Source organism: Microcaecilia unicolor, chromosome 7 (genome assembly GCF_901765095.1).
Source record: "Microcaecilia unicolor chromosome 7, aMicUni1.1, whole genome shotgun sequence".
NCBI lineage: Eukaryota > Metazoa > Chordata > Amphibia > Gymnophiona > Siphonopidae > Microcaecilia > Microcaecilia unicolor.
Genome location: NC_044037.1, coordinates 262,560,711 through 262,580,620, shown reverse-complemented (window position 1 = coordinate 262,580,620; position 19,910 = coordinate 262,560,711). Strand labels below are relative to the sequence as shown.

General features: G+C 41.4%; 1 protein-coding gene across 1 annotated transcript in view; it reads right to left on the bottom strand.

Moving 5' to 3' along the window:
* LRP1B (LDL receptor related protein 1B) overlaps window positions 1-19,910 on the bottom strand; it is a 1,639,960-nt gene that overhangs the window by 1,058,202 nt on the left and 561,848 nt on the right. Inside the window, 2 exon segments of the mRNA XM_030210865.1 lie at window positions 4,271-4,414; window positions 10,794-10,965. Of these exon segments, the coding sequence (XP_030066725.1) occupies window positions 4,271-4,414; window positions 10,794-10,965 (316 nt within the window).

Here is a 19,910-nt window from a genome sequence, read left to right as displayed (position 1 = left end):
GGGGTATATAGGCATGCTGTGCTGTACTCCAACTTGCAAATTACTTGACATGCTGCTTCACCCTAGTTGCCCCACTACAGTTGGCTATAAAGCATGAACTTTTCATCTTAGGGATGGGTAAATTTCACATATCTAAAATGACCTATATACTTACATGCACTAATCTGTCTGAAAGCTATGGAAATCCTGCATGAACCATTCAAAACTATAGCCTAAAGACAGGTGTACCAAACCTCAGGCCATGTGGAATGTGCAACATAAAATAGGAATGCATAAGGATTCTTCACATTGAAAATATTTGCCGTCAGGCAAATAAGTCTTGATATAATGTTCTCCTTGCTACATTATTCACATACTCATGCTCTATTGCAACAGAGAGAGCAAAAGAGGTATCATATTGCATGTAGATAGCAATGGCAATGAGGTATTGTTGGTGATCAATGGCTTCCTTACTGCAGAAAAGCCCATGGATTCAGATGGTTTCTGTCAGGTCAAGAGAGATAGAGGCTTGCTTTCAGAGGAGACCTGCAGGTAAGGTGGAACAGAGGAAGTCCATGAACAGCCAGAGAAGGATCACCAAGAAGAAGGGCTTGCTGTCTTTGCCAACAAGGCAGTAGACCTGGTGGCTGAAGAAAAGGTGGATGATGTGTCCATACTGACCATTACACTGGTAGAAGAACTCAGCTGGTTCTCTGTGGGGAGTGGCTTCTGGGACAATAACTAATAATTGATTGCATGGTCTCTGGCCTCCCTTCATTCTTAGCTAGTCTCCTTGTTCCTTATTTCCCCAATAAGAAGTCTCTGATTGTCACAACAGTGTATTCTAACCATTCTCTCTTTACATCAAGTTTATTTGGATACTTGCTTTAGTGTGGCTGCCCCTACCCTCTCAACTAGTCTATCTGAGGCTCGAAACACCCTTCAACAAATTTTAATCTCTGCTAAAAGCATTCTGTTTCCCAACCACAACTCATGACTAAGTGGATTCATCTGCTTATTACCATCTTCTTATGCTTCCTCCCCAATTTCCCCTTGCTTAAATTGTAATCCCCCCCTTTCCTTTTTTCTCCTTTTGGGTATGTCTGTTATGGTGATGTCTTTATGTTAGATGTCTTACTATGTGGCTTTATGTTCCCCTTCCTCTTTCCTTTTATTTGAACTTTGTTAAATGCTTAGATTCTTGGTATGTTTTCAGTATATCAAATAAAACTGAACTTGAATAGAGGCAGCCCAAGACACAGCTATAGGAGCACATGATGCTACTGACAGAACAGAAGGTGCAGCTGCAAAAGATGCAGTTAGAGATCAGTGAAACACTGGAAAGTGGGATGTGGGCCCTATTGCAGGAGGTAGGGATCATGTGATAGGACATCAATGATTATTATTTATTATTTTATTTATTACATTTGTACTCTGCGCTTTCCTGCTCATCGCAGGCTCAATGTGGCTTACATAGTAACAAGAGAACACAATCTGTAGTATCAGAATCAACAAAAAATCTGCACAGAGACCTGAAATATAAGCAGACCCCCTCCACAAGCCTGCCAGCTCTCAGAACACCACCACCGCTTCTGCTGCCTCTCCTTCACAGCACACTGTGAGACACCCACTCTTGAAGACAGGGACTTTTCAAACAGACTGCATTGCAACACTTGCTGCCAATTATGAAGCCCCTCTACTAACACACCAAGTGTCAGCTGCCTCTAGTGTCCCATAGGACTCCACAGTCTTTCCAGACTTTCATGGAACTACATGATATGCAGGGCTTCTGGATGAGGAGTTACAGTAGCACCCAATCCTGCTCCAAAAACATTATAGCACTGTAATTTTCAGAGGGTTAAAGGTGGAATTGGGATGAAGGAAAGAGGAGGGAGAAAAATTATCCCTGTATTTGAACTTTGAGCAAGTAAATTCACACACCTCCACTGAAAGTACCTGTGGATGAGTTCATTTTTTTGCTGCCATATCAAGCTAGTGGAGATAAGCTGGCTTATTCTATGAAGCTGATTCAGTATCTCCCTCTTTATCTGGATGTCCCAGCACCAAATGGGGTTGTCTGTGCCTTTGGACTAGACTATGTTGCATGCAGTAAGCCATTAAAATGTGACAAACTTTGCTGGGCTTGTACAAAGTTCTTACCCCGATCGCTCTAGACACTGGATTTTAAGGAGAATAAGAATCCTCTCTATGTGGTAGCCCTGGTTTGGTGGTGGGCCCTATTGTACTGCATTTCTACATCTGTCTGGGGTACTACATTGGGGGTCATAAGTCACTTCCTTTGGGGGTAGCCTCTATCACTTGTGAGGGAGAGAAAAAAAAAAAAACAAGACAAAAGTCAGAGATAGAGTAACATACTGTGAGCTCTGGTGAGTTGGCCCTGCAATGATGATTCAGAACATGTGGTAGGAGCTTTAAAACTGCACAATACACTGTTTAGCATGCGCATGTAATTCTGTAGGGTAATGCTCAGCTTAGCTAAAAACCTTCAACTGGTGATCTGGCCACTCTCAAAATTTTTATAGATGCCAGTGGGAAAGGACATATGCATCAGGGCAGGATCCTGGTAATCTTGGGAAAAGATCTGTTGCATGATCCTGAACATTGCTGACCACCTGCATATTGAAGGAGTGAAAAACCTTTCTAGTGTAAAAGTTCCCTTCCCTCCCTTATGGGCACCTGATAGGCACATGTGCATAGTCTAGGGCCCCCAACACAGATGGGCCATTTCAGAGTGGAGGAGTGGCCTAGTGGTTAGGGTGGTGGACTTTGGTCCTGGGGAACTGAGGAACTGAGTTCAATTCCCACTTTAGGAACAGGCAGCTCCTTGTGACTCTGGGCAAGTCACTTAACCCTCCATTGCCCCATGTAAGCCGCTTTGAGCCTGCCATGAGTGGGAAAGTGCGGGGTACAAATGTAACAAAAAAAACTGGTCATTGATTGAAGCTTCTGCTGCACACATTGTGAGGGAAGGGTATATAAGCAGAGGTATTGGTGAAAAGGACCTTAGGAACTGTGAGAGATCAGAGTGGCTGAAGTCTGTAGTGACAGCCAGTACAATCTGGAAGCTACCAGTGGTAAAAAAGGGAATGGCTGTGGTGACCTTTAGATGGACTGGCGTGGGTGTTCTACCACATGGCAGAGAAGAGGAAAGGCTCTAACTCCTAGAAGAAATGGTGGATGGCAGGTTCAAAATGGAACCTGGTGAGTCTCTGGTTATCTGAAAGGTCTTTAGCCTATATATCTTGTGATAGGGAAGCCCCCTTGTGGCCATCCTCTGTTTCCTTTGCACCTCAAGCAGTGTAGACTGCATAATCCACTGGTTCCCAAACTTGGTCCTGGAGGCACCCCAGCCACTCAGGTTTTCAGGATACCCACAAAGAATATTGATGAAAGAGATTTGCATACACTGCCTCCACTGCATGCAAATCTCTCATGAATACTCATTGTGGATATAGTGAAAATGTGACTGGCTGAGATGCCTCCAGGACCAGGTCTGGGAACCACTGACATAGTCCATTCATTCAGGGCACTTATGACTCTTGGTTCCCTACACCAACACCCTGTGTGACCTTTCACCAGTATCCTATGAAGTACCCCCACCCCCAGCATTATAGTAGCCCACAAGCACATAGACTCAGACAAAACCTATGGACTATCAAACAGCTGATGCACACCCAGACAGATATTCACAGGGAGTTTGAGAGGATGAAGGGGGGAAGGGGAGAAAGAGGTTGGGGAAGGATATGTACAGGGTTTTTTCAGAAGGACGGTAGGAAAGCTAGTGAGATGGAGATGACGCAGTTGATGGGAATAATCAAATCACTTCCTGAGACCAACATTGCTAGCAGTTCCAAAAGACAAGTAAGATTGGCATTTGTATGTAATTTACAGAAGCTCTAAATACCGATGTTTAAATGTAGCACCCTCCACATGGGCAAACTTTGTGAAACACAGTCACTTCTATATGTATAAACCTCTGCACTGCCCATGCCCTGCCCCAGATGCACTCTTTAATAATGTGAATATGTGGACATTGTGTGTATCATTGCCAGAGTATACTTGTGGAAATCACAGCCTTCCCCAAATTGTGATTTCCACGTGTTTGCCTTTACACATATAATTGCCAGGATTTCCACATGTAAATCATGAATAACACTTCCAAAATAATGGCCATCATTTGCTAATAACTTCTGCTATGAATGTTATTCTACTTATTACTCAGAATGTGATGGCAACACATTAGTTGCTAAATATATGCGTTACAACATACTTTTGCATGACCTGCCATCATGTCCTAAGCTGAAGCCAGTCTTGCAGCGACAGGTCTGTGTTTTGTAGCTGGAGCTCAAAAGACAGATGTGTGAGCATCCTCCAGGCATTCCATATGGGTCTAATCCACAGGCATGACTTCTGACTACAAAAAAATAAAATAAATAAATAAATGTTACAAAATCAGAATGGTTAGATAAATGAATATCAGCTAGAAAGACAAGTTATTGGAATATAGCCATAGTGATAAGGAAACAATTTTTTTTTAACTGATGTTGATAAACAGCACAAGACAAATGACTAATTGTGTTTAATTAAATTAAATGGAAAAATGTGATGATATAATAAAATACAAGAGAATACTATAGACCTTTAGCATATACTCCCTAATTCCTTATATAGTGTTCAAAATTGCACATGCAAATTTGGGTGTGTGCCCAAATTGTATGTGCAATTAAATTGCTTAATGAGCCTATTAGCACTGATAATTGGAAGCTAACAATCATCGGCACTAATTGGCAATAATTGGAATTTACTCTCACAATCTTTATAGTCGCTATTCTATAAATATGTGTGCATAAACATTTCCGAGCAGATCCAAAAGGGTATGTGATCATGGAAGGGGCATGGGTGGGTCAGGGGCATTTCTAGGTTTTGTGTGCAGTGTTACAGAATTCGGAGGATCTGTACCTAAATTAGGTACAGAGATTTATACGAGGGTTACGTTGGCTGTTCATTGGCTGGCAATCCCTGGGGACCTTGCGAGTTTTTCAGGGGTATGAGGAGAGAAAAGAAGTGGTTATCAGATAGATACCCTTTTTACTCAGCCATTGAAAAAATATGTATTGGTCAATTGGAATATGTGGGTAAATAAAGGAGTATTTGGTTAGTTAAGAGGGGCTTGGAGGTGAGGGAAAAAGTGTTGTGTGTATGAGAGATAAATGGGATGGACCTGTAAGGCTAAAGAAAAATAAAAGAAGAAATACAAAATGTGAATATAATGGGTAATCAAAAATTTGGTACGGGTTTTAGGAGATGAAGCATTATTGATAAAGGTAAAACAATCTTGTAGATCTGGTGTTTAGTGATCCACGAGTGGTGCAGAGTTTGACTCACTGGGTCACTGGATAAGTGTACCATCTAGATTTCACTTGATGGGCTAGGTAGAGCAGGAATGATCCTAGATGAGGTGGTCAGTGGGAAGCAGCAGTGCCTCAAATCAGGTGACTGGCAGGTCTTTAAGTCTGGAGCAAGACTGATGACATATCTATGTCTGAAGGGGCTATGTACCCTGGAATTCAAAGCAGGGTTGCAAAGGGCACTGGTGTCTGTGTGGCCCCAGAGAAAGAAAGTATTGTTGATAATCAGGGGGAAGCTCAGGATGGTATTCCTCTTTTCTGGAGGCCTTCTGTATGAAGTCCAATAGTAGGAGGCAGAAAACACAAGGGTGCGTCAACTGTGGGTGAGCATGTGCAGGTGAGAGTCAGAAACAGCAGGAACTCAGAGAGGTGATATGGCCTAGGCCTGGGCCAGGAAAACAGGTTATTATTCCTAAGGAGGCAAAAGGTAAAAATGATGTGGTAGTGGTGATGGGGAAGTGAAGTTAGGGTGCATGGGAGAAAAATGGGATGGGCAGATGGAAGGAGCTAGGAGTATGAAGGAGCAAAAGTATGAACAGGGAGGAGAGTGAGCATTTTCCAATGTGATCACACTGACACTATTACACCCTTGCTTTGAAGGCAGATGAGAGAGAGAAAGATGCAGCCAGAGACACAACTCTCAGACTTCCATATCAAATGAGACAAGCAAACATCAGCTGTGATTCAGTATTCACTGATGACATTGATCTGGCTCTGATTACATCATCACGTGGCACTTCCTCTAAAGAACTCAGCATGAGTGATTATCAGGTTTATTTTCAAAAGAGAAGGGTGCCCATTTTTCAACACAAATCGGAAGATGGGCATCCTTCTCACAGGGTCGCCCAAATCGGCATAATCGAAAGCCGATTTTGGGTGTCCCCAACTGCTTTCTATCACAGGGACGACAAAAGTTCATGGGGGCGTGTCAGAGGCATAGGGAGCACATAGAGATCCTCGACCCATAATGGAAAAAAAGGGCGTCCCTGATGAGCATTTGGATGACTTTACCTGGTCCAGTTTTTCTTACGACCAAGGCACAAAAAGGTACCCAAACTGACCAGATGATCACCGGAGGAAATCGGGGATGACCTCCCCTTACTCCCCCAGTGGTCACTAACCCCCTCCCACCCTCAAAAAAGAACTTTAAAAATATTTTGTGCCAGCCTCTATGCCAGCCTCAAATGTCATACTCAGCTCCATCGCAAAAGTATGCAGGTCCCTGGAGCAGTTTTAGTGAGTGCAGTGAACTTCAGGCTGGCGGACCCAGGTCCATCCCCCACCTACCTGTTACACTTGTGGTGGTAAATGTGAGCTCTCCAAAACCCACCACAAATATCCGAAAAGCCATTATCAGATCCACCCAACATAATATCTGAACATCATCTGCAAATGCATATTATTTGCAGTATGCTTGTGTATTTACTCACACAAGGGTTGCACATAGATGATGAATAAGAAAGGTAAAAGCATGGTGCCCTGTGAAAACCTATGTCTTAATTAATATTCTCCAAAACCACAATGCCCCATAGACACTTTCTGCATCTTTCTTGCGAGGTAGGTCTTAAACTATTGCAACACTATACAAAAGTCCCATGTCACTCAACTGCTGAATCAAGAATGCATAACTAGCAGTACTGAATGAAGAGGCTAAAAAAACTAAAAGCAATCGTGCAGATCCTGTTTGATCCATCCATATAATAAGATCACTCATTGCAGCTAGCAAAACAGTATCTATTCCATGATATTTTCTAAATTTTTACTGATACGAGCCCAACAAGTCATTTTCATCTATAAATTCATCTAGTTGCTGATACAAGAGGTTTTGGTAAAATTGCTGAATTTAGGAAAATTTAAGACCAATCTATTATTACCTAAGGGGTTATTTTACTAAGGTGCACTGAAAATGGCCTGCAGTAGTGTAGGCGCATGTTTTGGGCGCGCGTAGATCCATTTTTCAGCGCACCTGCAAAAAAGGCCTTTTTAAAATTTTTGCAGAAAATGAACATGCGGCAAAATCAATATTGGTGCACATCCATTTTGAGTATGAGAACTTACCGCCAGCCATTGACCTAGCAGTAAAGTCTCACACTGTAACTGGGCGGTAATGACCTACGTGCGTCAAATGCCATTTGGCGCGCGTCCAATGTGCACATCCAAAAATAAAAATTATTTTTTGGACATGTGTATCAGATGCACGCCAAAAATGAGATTTTGTAAGAGCCACGTGGTAGCTCCATTTTGGTGCACATTGGGTATGCGTAGACGCTTACGCGGCTTAGTAAAAGGGGCCCCTAAAGTTCTCAATTAAGTGGGATTAAATAACCTAGTCTATCCATCAATTACATCATCATCATTTGCTGCTTTTATCAACTGGGGGATCTGGAAATCAAGGGTCTTCCTTGCAAAATATAAGGCACTTTGAAGACATATCTCCATGTAGCATTAAACCATACATTACAGCAAAGGATTCCTAACTTCTAAACCATCCAAATAACCTTTTGCTCCCATATGAGGTATTGATTTTTGCCCTCATGTTGTTTATTCCGTCCTAATTCCATATCTTTCACACTCAACTTTGGATCTGACCCAAAAATCTAATAAATTCTCACAATCTTCTCTTTATCACATATTTCTTGAAAAGTGCCAGTTCTTGAGAATCCCAGCTCCTATGCATAAGCATCTTTGCAATAAAAAACAATTCTGCTGCACTATTCTTGACTGTATTACCTGAAATGTATTTTTGCCTCCTTTATTGCCCTCTGTTAATGAGTAGCCATCTTATTGTAATCCTTCCTATTCTTAATAGTTTCATTCTACACCATCCTCTCTTAGGTATCCTTTTATTAAGCTGTGGTAAAATGTGCCCTTAGCATACCCTTCTGCGGTTCTTTCACACGTGCTGAAAGACCATTTTTATCATAGTGAGAAAATGGTCAGCTTTTCATTTTCATAATTAATAGCCATGCATTAATATTGCCATTAGCACCTAAACCCTTACTGCCACTCATTTTGTAGGCAGTAAGGGCTCACACCGTAATCTCACACTAGTCAGTTAGTGCATGGTAATATGTCAGCTCTAACTGGTTTGCACTATAATGCCCACTTGCTGCCCCCAGACATACCCTCTCTGAGAAATATTCAGGATTTCTTTTTAGAGCGTGTTTTGTGTTCTCACATTGGGACTTTACCTCAGGACCCCTCAGCGTAAGCCCTTTTAAGCTGCGGTAAGAATGCGCTAGTGCTTACCGCATTTTAGTAAAAAAGGCCACTTGTGTTTCCTTTTCTAACTTCCCCAAGACCAACAGTATAACATGTAGCAAGGAGATTGGTCACTAACTCAATCTCACTTAAAGGCGAAATCTCAATCAGTACTGCTCTTTGGGACCATTTTATAAAGGCGCATAAGAATCTACGCACGTCCAGCGAGCACCAAATCATCATTACCGCCCAGCTAACGCATGCCCCAGTTGGTAATTATGAATTTGGCGTGTGTCAAAAACATGCAGTAGAAAACATTTTCTTTTTTCTACCACTTGGCGCTTACCTGGCGGTAAACGGCAGTGGGTGCGTGCTGCATGCGTACCGCCCAGGTAGTGTATGAGACCTTACTGCTAAGTCAGTGGATGGCAGTAAAGTCTCAGGCCAAAAATGGACATGTATTGTTTTTTATTTTGCCATATGTCCATTTTCTGGCTCCAGGATGTGGCAAAAACTAGCCTGGCGTGCACCCAAAAGATGCGCTCGCACTGCATCAGGCCACTTTTTGTAATGGCTTAGTAAAAGGGCCCCTATGCTTTGCATGTCATACATTTGTCATCTCAACCACTCACAATTAATTTCCTGTAAAGGACACAAATGATGTTATAGGAGAGTTGTTGAAGCCCTTCATGAATTTGTTATATTCTATCTTTCTGGCTTTGTTTTCATTCAAATACTCCTGCTCTTCCTCATCCATGAAGTCTTACCAAATCCCACCAGTAATCTTTTCAATCTCCCACAACTTTAGGTCAGGATTGGAGACTTTTACTTGATCTCAAACCTTCCCGCTGTAACTCATATAAGTTAGCAGAAGATTATCTGGAGGTTCATCTGTGGATCAGGTGTTCCTCAGTGTACAAATATTTATGGATATTGAGAATGCAGACAGTTTCTGCAAAAATCTTCAGATTGCTCCATGAACAAGTGTTGCTAGTGAGCAGCTGCTCAGTGCTGCAGACCAGATATATTTTGATTGTTTCCTAACAAATTGTTATAGCAAACAGAAATACTGCTTTCCCTTTCTTATAACATGTATTTATTTGACTTCAGGTATTGGCTTGATGATTTACATAATGTATGTTGATGAATATGGGGATGATGCATTGGGGGGAGGGGGTTGAAGTAAGATTACAGTTTGCACTGGGGTTGTAGTAGGTATGAGGATGTTGTGATTATTTAGTGTGTTCATCCACATTTTGAAAATGCATTATCCATATGATGGGGGTATAGGGAAGTATGAGTAGGATATGGAGAAGAAGATGGTTGTGGGGAAGTATGGGGAAGATATGGGAGAATAGAGAACTGTTTGTGAGTGGATTGTGACCATAGGAGACAGATCTGTGGTTGCAGTGAGTGCTGAGCACCCCCAATATTGAGCAATGGAGATGATAATAATGTCCAGAGAGGGGTGATTCACATGGTATTTGGCACCCCCAATTATTTGAAAATGGTGGCAACTATGGTTATGGCTATGCTCTTTTGTCTATTTTCACAAAAAAAATTGCTTTCATATTATTAAATTAACTTCATTCATAACTAATTTCAGTTTCAGAAGCAATTTTATGTTGTTGTTGTTTTTAGCCAAAAAGGTCAATCAATTTTTTTGTACTTCATTTTGACTTATGTATAGGATAATTGTCTAGAGTTTTGTTTTTGGTCAAAAATAAACAAATTAATACATCAAAAAATTAATAAAACAAAAGCAAAAACAAAACAAAACTCTCCCCATAAACAAAACAAAACAAAATTGGTTGGCTTCTAGATAGTCAATCACTAAAGTCAAACAATAGTTCTGCATGTGGCTGTGTTGCAGCATTCATTTAACTTTAAAGACTGTAGTTCAATAGGATTCAGGGTAATTCAATTTGATGATTTAAATCATTAAAAGAGCCCTTTTACTAAAGTTTAGCATATGCTAATGCTGTGCAGTCCATTTTATACCTCTGGGCCATGTGGCACTTAATGAACACTTACATTCACGAGCACAAGCTAAGCTTTAGTAAAATGGCCCCTAAGCAAAGGAAGTTGAATATTAATGTATATGACTTACTACTGTATACAGAAAACATACCACACTGTCACACTGTAAGAAAATGAATATTAATAATGAGATTAGCTTCTTACCTTTTGGTTGAGATCTTGCATGATAGATGCGAATACCTCTGGCATTATTTAATTTCATTAGTGATTGAACATCTGTGCCATTAAATCTATTTATTTGTAAGATGTTGAAATTATCTAAATCGGTTGCATATAAATAGTTCTCAAATACTGTTAAGGCATACAGATGTCTAACCTAAAAGAAATAAAAAAAATATGTAAACACTTTATATTTTTTATCATCTGGTTGATCAAGCTCTTGACACTCTGAAAATGTATGATAATAAGGGACACAATTAAAAGATAAAATAAGTCTAAAATGTGATCCTGATCCATTTGTTGCAACAAATGAAGCTTCCCAAAGTCTTAATGTCATTAATCCACATACTGTAATACTTTCACTAATATCTGAGACCAAGAAGGAATCACAAATTCTAAGTTGGCAACCATACTGTTCAGAAATTTGGAATTTTGGCTCCCCATGTTTGATGATATTTTAAGATTCCAAAACATGTTAAATTTCATTTCAGAAAAGGAAAGCCAAGGTTCAGTGCTGTCATCTCATCATCCATTCCAGTGGTTTATGTTTATCAAAGGTTCCTCCATAAGCAAGAGATCAGTTTTGCTCATATGGTCTGTATAACCAAGAAAACTGACAGCTGATGGAAGCATTCATCTGACATAGACTGACGAATAATTTATAGCCAGTAAATATTATAATCCACCTGTTTCCATACGCAGCATACTGTAACCTAAATAAGGTGATATCCATTAAATTATTTCTGCTCTCAAAAGCATCCAATTTTTCCTTGAAGTCATCAAAAGGTTTCATCATTTTAAATTTCGCTCTCATCCTTCAAGGTCTCTGCATCACAACTTGGTTCCTTTGTTTCAATAAGCAAATTGCACTGTTCCTTTTGACGGATCTCATAGAATTCAATGATGACAGCTTCACTTAAGAGACCTCACTTAGAATTAGGATAGTGCATCCAAACGAATCCTGTGCTCACAATAGCACTGCTGGTGGTACTTGGGTTCTAGAGAAGTGTTGCATAAATAGTTGAATGCTGGATATATTTGGAAATATATCCACAAAATGTAGAGAAGAGCTGGAATGTCGTTGTTGCTCATAGTCCAATATATTTCAATGCAGAACTGGATTCCTGATTTCTGGGTTAATCTATATAGGGAATCACCTACCTTAGGAATGATGAATGCCTCTTTCATTTCTGCTCTCTTTTCATGTAAATATTAACTTTTCATGAATAGTATATTTCACTTTTATGTGTATGGTTAAAAGAGATAACCGCTTTATTGGAAGAAAATGCCAGTTTTAAAGTATATACAGTATCTCTCATCCTGCAGTGCTGATTTAGAGATTCTTTTTATCTTTATGCATTTTCAAGCACTATTTCCTATATATTAGGAACAACCAGAGTATATAAGCAGCAAGGCAGGTGGTCTGCCAAATCCAATAAGGAAGATAAAACAACAAGGCAGATAACCCACTGCCCCTGTCGCAGCCATTTTATACTGGCGAAACATGGCCATGTTAGGAATTTTATGTTAGGTTTCTGGGAGATTTTTTTTTAAATTTGTGGGGAGGTTCAGAAAGCTTCAGTATGTGTTTTGGTGGTTTCTGAGAGCTTTTAATCTATTAATAAAAACTGTGTTTTTACAAGGTCTGCCTTATTGTTTTAACAACCAGAGTATATAAATATTACAAATTAAAGCAAAAACAATTCTTAGACCTAAACCAATTATGGGAAAAGCAACTTTACAGATCCAGGTTTTACGATGATTTTCAAAGAGAAACTCCCAAGAGAGTTTCCATTTGGAAATGTGGTACTGCAGGACAGCATGAGTACTTTTGTGTCTGTACCTATAAATACTTTTAACAATACTGACTCTCAATCCACATAAGTATTCGCAAAACCATCAACTCTAAGTGGATAGTCAAAATGATACCAAACACTACTCTCAAACAACTAATATGAAAAGAAGCCCGGAAACAAAATGGTGGGCTTCATTTAAAGCACTATATCCCTGATGATGCCTAAGGGTGAAATTGTCCCCTTTGGTACAAATAAGTAGACTGCATGTTATATGAAGTTTTATGTATAGAAGAAACATATTAAAAAACATATATATTTTTTTCAGGTTGAATAAATTGAGTATAATTGTTAAATGTTGATGAAAGGGTTTTTGCCAATGATAGATTGAGGTCTAGTGTGGACAGCCCCGATAGAGCCTTTATTGAGCACAAAAGGAGCGTTCCACAGACTGATCCACTAGGGTGCTGTATTACCACAGACCTCTGAGGCTTTTCCCTTTCTTTACACATTAGTTGTTGGAGATTGGTGTTTGGTATCATTTTGACTATCCTGTAACTATAAACACACAAGTTGCACTATGGAAGTACATTTATTTTTACCTTCATGAAAGGGTTGAAGGAAGGAGGAGATGCTCAGACTGCACTTTTAGGAGGGTAAACCTGGACTTTTAAGTCTACAAACTTTTGAAAATTTGGTTGATAAAATAGGTGTCTAGTCTTCTAAGTCATACTGAGGGGCATTTTCAAAAGAAACGTCTAAGTTGGGATTTGGACGTCTTTGTAAAACGTCCAAATCCGGAGGCGGGGAAAAGCTAATTTTCAAAAAAAGATGGACATCCATCTTTCATTTCAAAAATACAAAGGACGTCCTTAGATTTGGATGTCTTTGACTTTCGGCAATTTTCAAAACCAAAAACATCCAAGTCAAAAATATCCAAATGCAAGCCATTTGGACTTGGGAGGAGCCAACATTTGTAGTGCACTGGTCCCCCTGACATGCCAAGACAGCAATCGGGCATCCTAGGGGGCACTGCAGTGGACTTCATAAAATGCTCCAAGGTACATAGCTGCCTTACCTTGTGTGCTGAGCCCCCAAACCCCCCCCCCAATACCCACTACCCCCAACAGTACACCATTACCATAGCTCTTACGGGTGAAGGGGGGCACCTAGATGTGGGTACAGAGGGTTTCTGGTGGGCTTTGGAGGGCTCGCTGTTTCCCCCACAAATGTAACAGGTAGGGGGGTTTGGGTCTGGGTCCACCTATCTTAAATGCACTGCACCCCTAAAACTGCTCTAGGGACCTGCAAGCGCTGTGATGGACCTGAGTATGACATCTGAGGTTGGCATAGAGGCTGGCAAGTAATATTTTTAGTAATGTTTTTTGAGGGTGGGAAGGGTTAGTGACCACTGGGGGAGGTCCGGGTGACAACGTCCAAGTTGTAGTCATGGACGTCTCTGCTTTTTTCTATTATGGGTTAAAGACATCCAGCTCTTAGGAATGCTCAAGTCCCACCTTCACCACGCCTCCGATATGCCCCCTTTAAATTTGGATGTCCTTGCGACGGACCTCTGAGAGAGGACGTTCAGGTGCTGATTTATGGCAATTTTTGGACGTCCTTCTCTTTTGAAAATGAGCCTGATTGTCTTCTAAGCTACTAATTCAAGAAAATCTGAATGTTCCTTGTTCAGAAGAAATATATAAGGAACACATCTGTTATATTCTGTTCAGCTTAGGCATTCTTGATTTAAAACATATTACTTCTAACTATTAATAGGCTATAAAATTAATGTCCAGTACATGAAATATGTTATGAGAAAGTAATGTCATTAACCTTTAAACTGCATACCACCATTTGCAAATTTAGTCTTCACGGTAGCATTCTTTTTCTTTCTAATATAGTCATTAGATTATTTCAGTATATGTCATTAAGGCACCAACCATATGGTGAATATGTACTGTAGAAATCCGCCAATGTTGTATTATGTTGCAGTTTATAGATATGAGTCTCCTGTGATACACCGAGTGAGGTTTGTGGGTGGGCCGGTGAAATAACACAGCCAGACAAAGGGGATACAAACAAAATGCATATTTATTTAACAGAATCCTGAGGCCTGTTAATTCACAGGCCAGGACTATAAGGCAGAAAAACCTCTGCGGTTCAGTAACAGTCTTAAGTGGGCTCTGAGTGGCAGGCCCAAAACACGGTCTGTAGCTGCTGGGGATGCCACGACCCAAACACAGCCTGTAAGTTATTGGTTCTTCCAGGTCTGGCTCCTGTAAGTCTCAATAAAGAAGCAAAATTGGCTTACCTCAGCCAGATCACGATCATTATATAGGCCCTGCAGCGGCATAGGCTGGGGCTTCAACTCTTCCCTCTCTGGACCTCCTTAGCCTCAGTCTGGCCCTGTCTTTTAAACTCCCTGGTACTGGCTCCGCCCCTCCCAGCTCACTTCTTCCTGGGGTGGCACTAGCATCCTTAAGATGGCTCAGGCTGAGAGACTATTCTTAAGGGTGTGGGGCAGTGTTCTATAAACCCCCTCACATCCTCTATAATGTACAAGTGATGTAACATAAGGTACCTGAGATGGCCCCTTGCCCTCTTACCCTCTCTTTCTATAACAGGCTGCCCAAAATTAGGTGCCAGTTGTTTGTGTAAGATATAGAATTACTAGCACTTACATGTATAACTTTAAATGTTTCATGTATAAGTGCTAGGCACATGCTTAGCGGTATTACATAACTGCAGCGTGCAACTGCCTTAGCAAGGGGAGGACCATGAGTGGTCCGTGGGTGTTTCATCCACTTAGGGGCCCTATTACACAGCAGTGGTAAGCCCAATGCGGGCTTACTGTTCGCTCTTCTGGGACTACTGCCGGCCTAACACAGCTGCTGATGGTAGTCCTGCCCCGAGTGCACACCATTTCCTGGGAAGAAGAAAAACCCCAGAAATGGCTTTTGCGGTGATAACCCAGTGGTAATTGGGCATCGTCGCACGCTGCTTGGTTACTGCTGGGTTAGCGCAGGAACCCTTTTCGCCACCTGAATAGGTGGTGGTAAAGGCTCCCTAAAAGTTCTCTCACAGCATGGCCATGTGTGCTTGGGGCTCTTTTACCCACTGCAGTAAAAAGGGCTCTGGCACACGGGAAAATGGCCTCTGTCTCTAGTGCAGGGCCCTTTTCCCCACAGCTTGGTAAAAAGACCCCTTCTCTTACTGACCTACAAGTGCATTCACTCTACCGCTCCCCAGTACCTCTCAAACTCTTGTCTCTCTCTAAGCCCCCCCCTCGGGTACTCCGTTCCGTGGATAAATCTCTCTTGTCTGTCCCCTTCTCCTCTACTGCTAATTCCAGACTCCGTTCCTTTTATCTCGCTACTCCCCACGCCTGGAATAGACTTCCCGAGCCTGTACGTCTAGCCCTGTCTTTGGCCGTTTTTAAATCCAGGCTAAAAGTCCACCTCTGACGCTGCTTTTGTCTCCTAACCACTACTCACTTGCCCTGTACCTTTTATCTCCTCTTTAATTTCCTTGTCTTTTGCTTGTTCTGTCTGTTTGTCTGTCCTATTTAGATTGTAAGCTCTTTGAGCAGGGACTGTCTCTTCATGTATGGTGTACAGCGCTACGTATGCCTTGTAGCGTTATAGAAATGATAAGTAGTAGTAGTACTTATAAATAACTTAGGCATGCACATTAGGCACTTAGGCATGCACATTTGCACCTGCTATTGACATGGCCTAAGTGGGTATGCCTAAACATAGACATGTAACTTCCGACTTACGCTATTACTTTATAATGGACATTATGGGCTAGATTAGATATATCATGCCTAAAAAGTCAGCGCCAAAAAAATATCTCTAGGCATATTCTATAAACTGCACCTAAAGTTAGGTGCAGTTTACAGAATACATATAAATCTAGGCATTGTTAATAAAATGCGCCCAGCGCCAGTTATCTGCGACTGTATTTAGTCACAGCCATTTACGCCAATGAAAACCTGTTGTAAATGCTGATGCCTAAATTACAAGTGGATCGAGCATGTTCTATAACACTGCATGTAAATTCAAGGAACGCCCACAATCTGACCATACCCCTCCTATTGCCACACACCCTTTTCAGATCTGCATCTTAGAATTTAAGCACATCACGTTACAGGCTATGCTTAAACAGTTATGCACGTAAATTCTATTTAATGCCAATTAGTGTCAGTAATTGCTTGCTAAGTGCAATTATCATAATCTAGATAACATATTTGGCAGAATCCCGGCTGCAATTTCATTTATTTTAACACAAGAACTGTCTTCATACTTCACGTGAGCTTCACAGAGTTCTCACACAAACATATCCAAACAATAATACAGATTCTTAACAAAACCACGGTGCATTTCAACAACTCACAATGCTACCAGCTAAGTAATCCTTCCTTGCCACAAGGACCATGTTTTTTCTTTCTCTGCAACTCCTTTTCCACCTTTCTTGCTCTAGCCTTTTTCCACAATATTTTCTGTACTTCTCCTATACTCCCCCAGCCAATTACAATCCCTCCATTTTCCAACCATGTCTATTTTAAATTTCAACAATATCTCAAAGTCATGTTCAGTCCCATGTTACCATCACCAACATGGGACAAATTTTTATGCCTCCTCCAAATATTTTGAGTTCTGTTCTGGACAGTAACAAGACACATGATCAAGTAATGGCCATATGCACTATTACTCTTTGCAGGTACTGAATTTAGAAATGTCATGGAGAGAAGGGCGACGAAGATGATTAAGGGGATGGGACGACTTTCCTACGAGGAAAGGCTAAAGCAGCTGGGGCTATTCAGCTTGGAGAAAAGGCGGCTGAGGAGTGATATGATAGAGGTATATAAAATAATGAGCGGAGTGGAAAAGATAGATATGGAGCATCTATTTATGCTCTCCAAAATTACTAGGACAAGCGGGCATGCGATGAAGCTGGAGTGCAGTAAGTTTAAAACAAATACGAGAAAAGTTTTCTTTACTCAGCACGTAATTCGACTCTAGAATTTGTTTCCGGAGAATGTGGTTAAGGCGGTTAGCTTAGCAGAGCTTAAGAAAGGTTTGGACGGCTTCCTGAAAGAAAAGGCCATAGAATGTTATTAAAGGAACGTAGGGAAAAATCCACTGTTCCTGGGACAAGCAGCACAAAATGCTTTGCTCCATGGATCTTGTCGGGTGATTGTGACCTGGATTGGCCACTGTTGGAGACAGGGTGCTGGGCTAGATGGACCTTTGGTCTGTCCCAGTGTGATACTTATGTCTTATGAAAAGCCATATGTTCAGAAGGCTATTATGAATACCTAACTTAGTTTGGTAATTTTTATAAAAGTATCCTTGGCTATTATGTTTCTTGATTTGCAAGATGGTATATTTAAGTGTGTAGTTGTGGGTTTGCATGGGGTTGAATTATAATGTAATGGGGATGAACATTTCTTTGTGTGCATTCAGGGGTCCTTTTACGAAGCTGCAGCAAAGGTGTTGTTGATGCATGCCGAGCCCCCCCCCCCCCCCTCTTTTACCACAGTGGGTAAAAGGCAGGTCTTTCTTTTTATGAAGAAATGGCCATGTGGCAAGTGAAGCACTTGCCATGCACCCATTCAGGTGGCAGTAAGGGCTCCTGTGGTACCCCAATGGTAACCGGGCAGAGCGTGATGCCCACTTACCGCTGGGTACACAGTGGCGCTACAAAAATGGTGTGCACTGGGGGTGGGAACTACTGCCGGGCTGCTGCGGTAGCTCGGCGGTACTTCCATTTTAGCGAGTAGTAAGCCCACATTGGGCTTACCATCGCTTTGTAAAAGGGCCCCTCAATTCATTAGAATGCCTTAAAAAATTAAGGGGCCCTTTTACTAAGCTTCACTAGGTGCTAACATGTTCCTAATGCAGCTTAAAATAACATACCATGAGATGTGCTCAGGTATCCTACGGTAACTGCCAAATCAGAACGTGCTAATCTGGGTGCTTATAAATATTATGGGGGGGGATGGGGCATGTCAAGAGGTGGGTACTCTCCATTGAGAAGTGGGCTTTCCTGTGCTACATAGTTAGTGCATCCAACATGGGCTTACTGCATGCTAAATCAGAACTACCACAGGGCCAATGCAGCTGCCGGCAGTGGTTACGGCTCGAGCATGCACCATTTCTGGTGTATCGGAAACATTTTTTTCTAGTGCAGCACTAAACTCAATGGGTGGCATTATGTGTTTCCTGCCACATGGCCATGCGGTAAGAGTTATCTTGCAGAATGGTTATTTTTTTTTGTGGGGGGGAGGGGGATTTTTATCTGCTGCAGTAAAAATGGTCCTGGCGTGTAGGAAACCTGGCCCCCGCTGCTACCACAGAGCCCTTTTTCCTGCAGTTTAGTAAAAGGACCCCTTAATTTGTTAATGTCACTCTTCCTTTCGGTGTCTGAGCCAATTACTTTTCAAGCCCTGACAGTAAGTGTGACATTTCATGATGACTGTGAATTACAGCCACATTTTTAACACAACAGTAATTTGCATGTACATTGCTTATAGCATAGTGGCATGATTTTTTTCCATTGATTGTTCAGTAGAACTAGTGCATTGAGCCATCTCTACTGCATGATTTTGTACTGGCAAATATGTGTGCAGTCTTGCACTTCCTTACATCAGTTTTACAAAAGGCTCTGCATTTCACAGATCTTTTTGTAAAATACCTCCAGAATTGAACCCATCCTGACTTGCAAATCTCAATTCCAATCTCAACATTGAATGTAACATTGAGCATCATCTGCCTAATTCTGTAGGGGGGGGGGGGGGGTCTTTTTACTAAAAGCTTGCCACATGGCCACCCGGAACTACTGCAGGACCAATGTGGCTACCAGTGGTTGTTCCACCTCAAACTCACACCATTTCCGGTGCTACAGAAAATAATTCTGTAATTTCTAATGCGGCACTAACACGACGGTAAAGGGCAGTGCCGCGTTACTTTGGGAGCCCTTACCACCTCCCCTCTGCATGGCCATGTGGAAAGAATAATCTTACCACATGGCCATGTCTTCTTTAGGGACTTTTTACCTGCTGCAGTAAAAAGAGCCCATGCGCATGGCAAAAACAGCCACCACTGCTACCGCAGGGCTTTTTTTAAAATCACAGCTTGGTAAAAGGACCCCTCAAAGTCACACAAAGTTGTGTGTGTGTGTGTGCCCAATTTGCACATACAACTTAATTGAATAACTAGCTAATTAGTGCCAATAATTGGCTTTTTAACAAGCAATTATTGGCACAAATTCATTTTAATTGGCATTCAAGCACATAAATTTA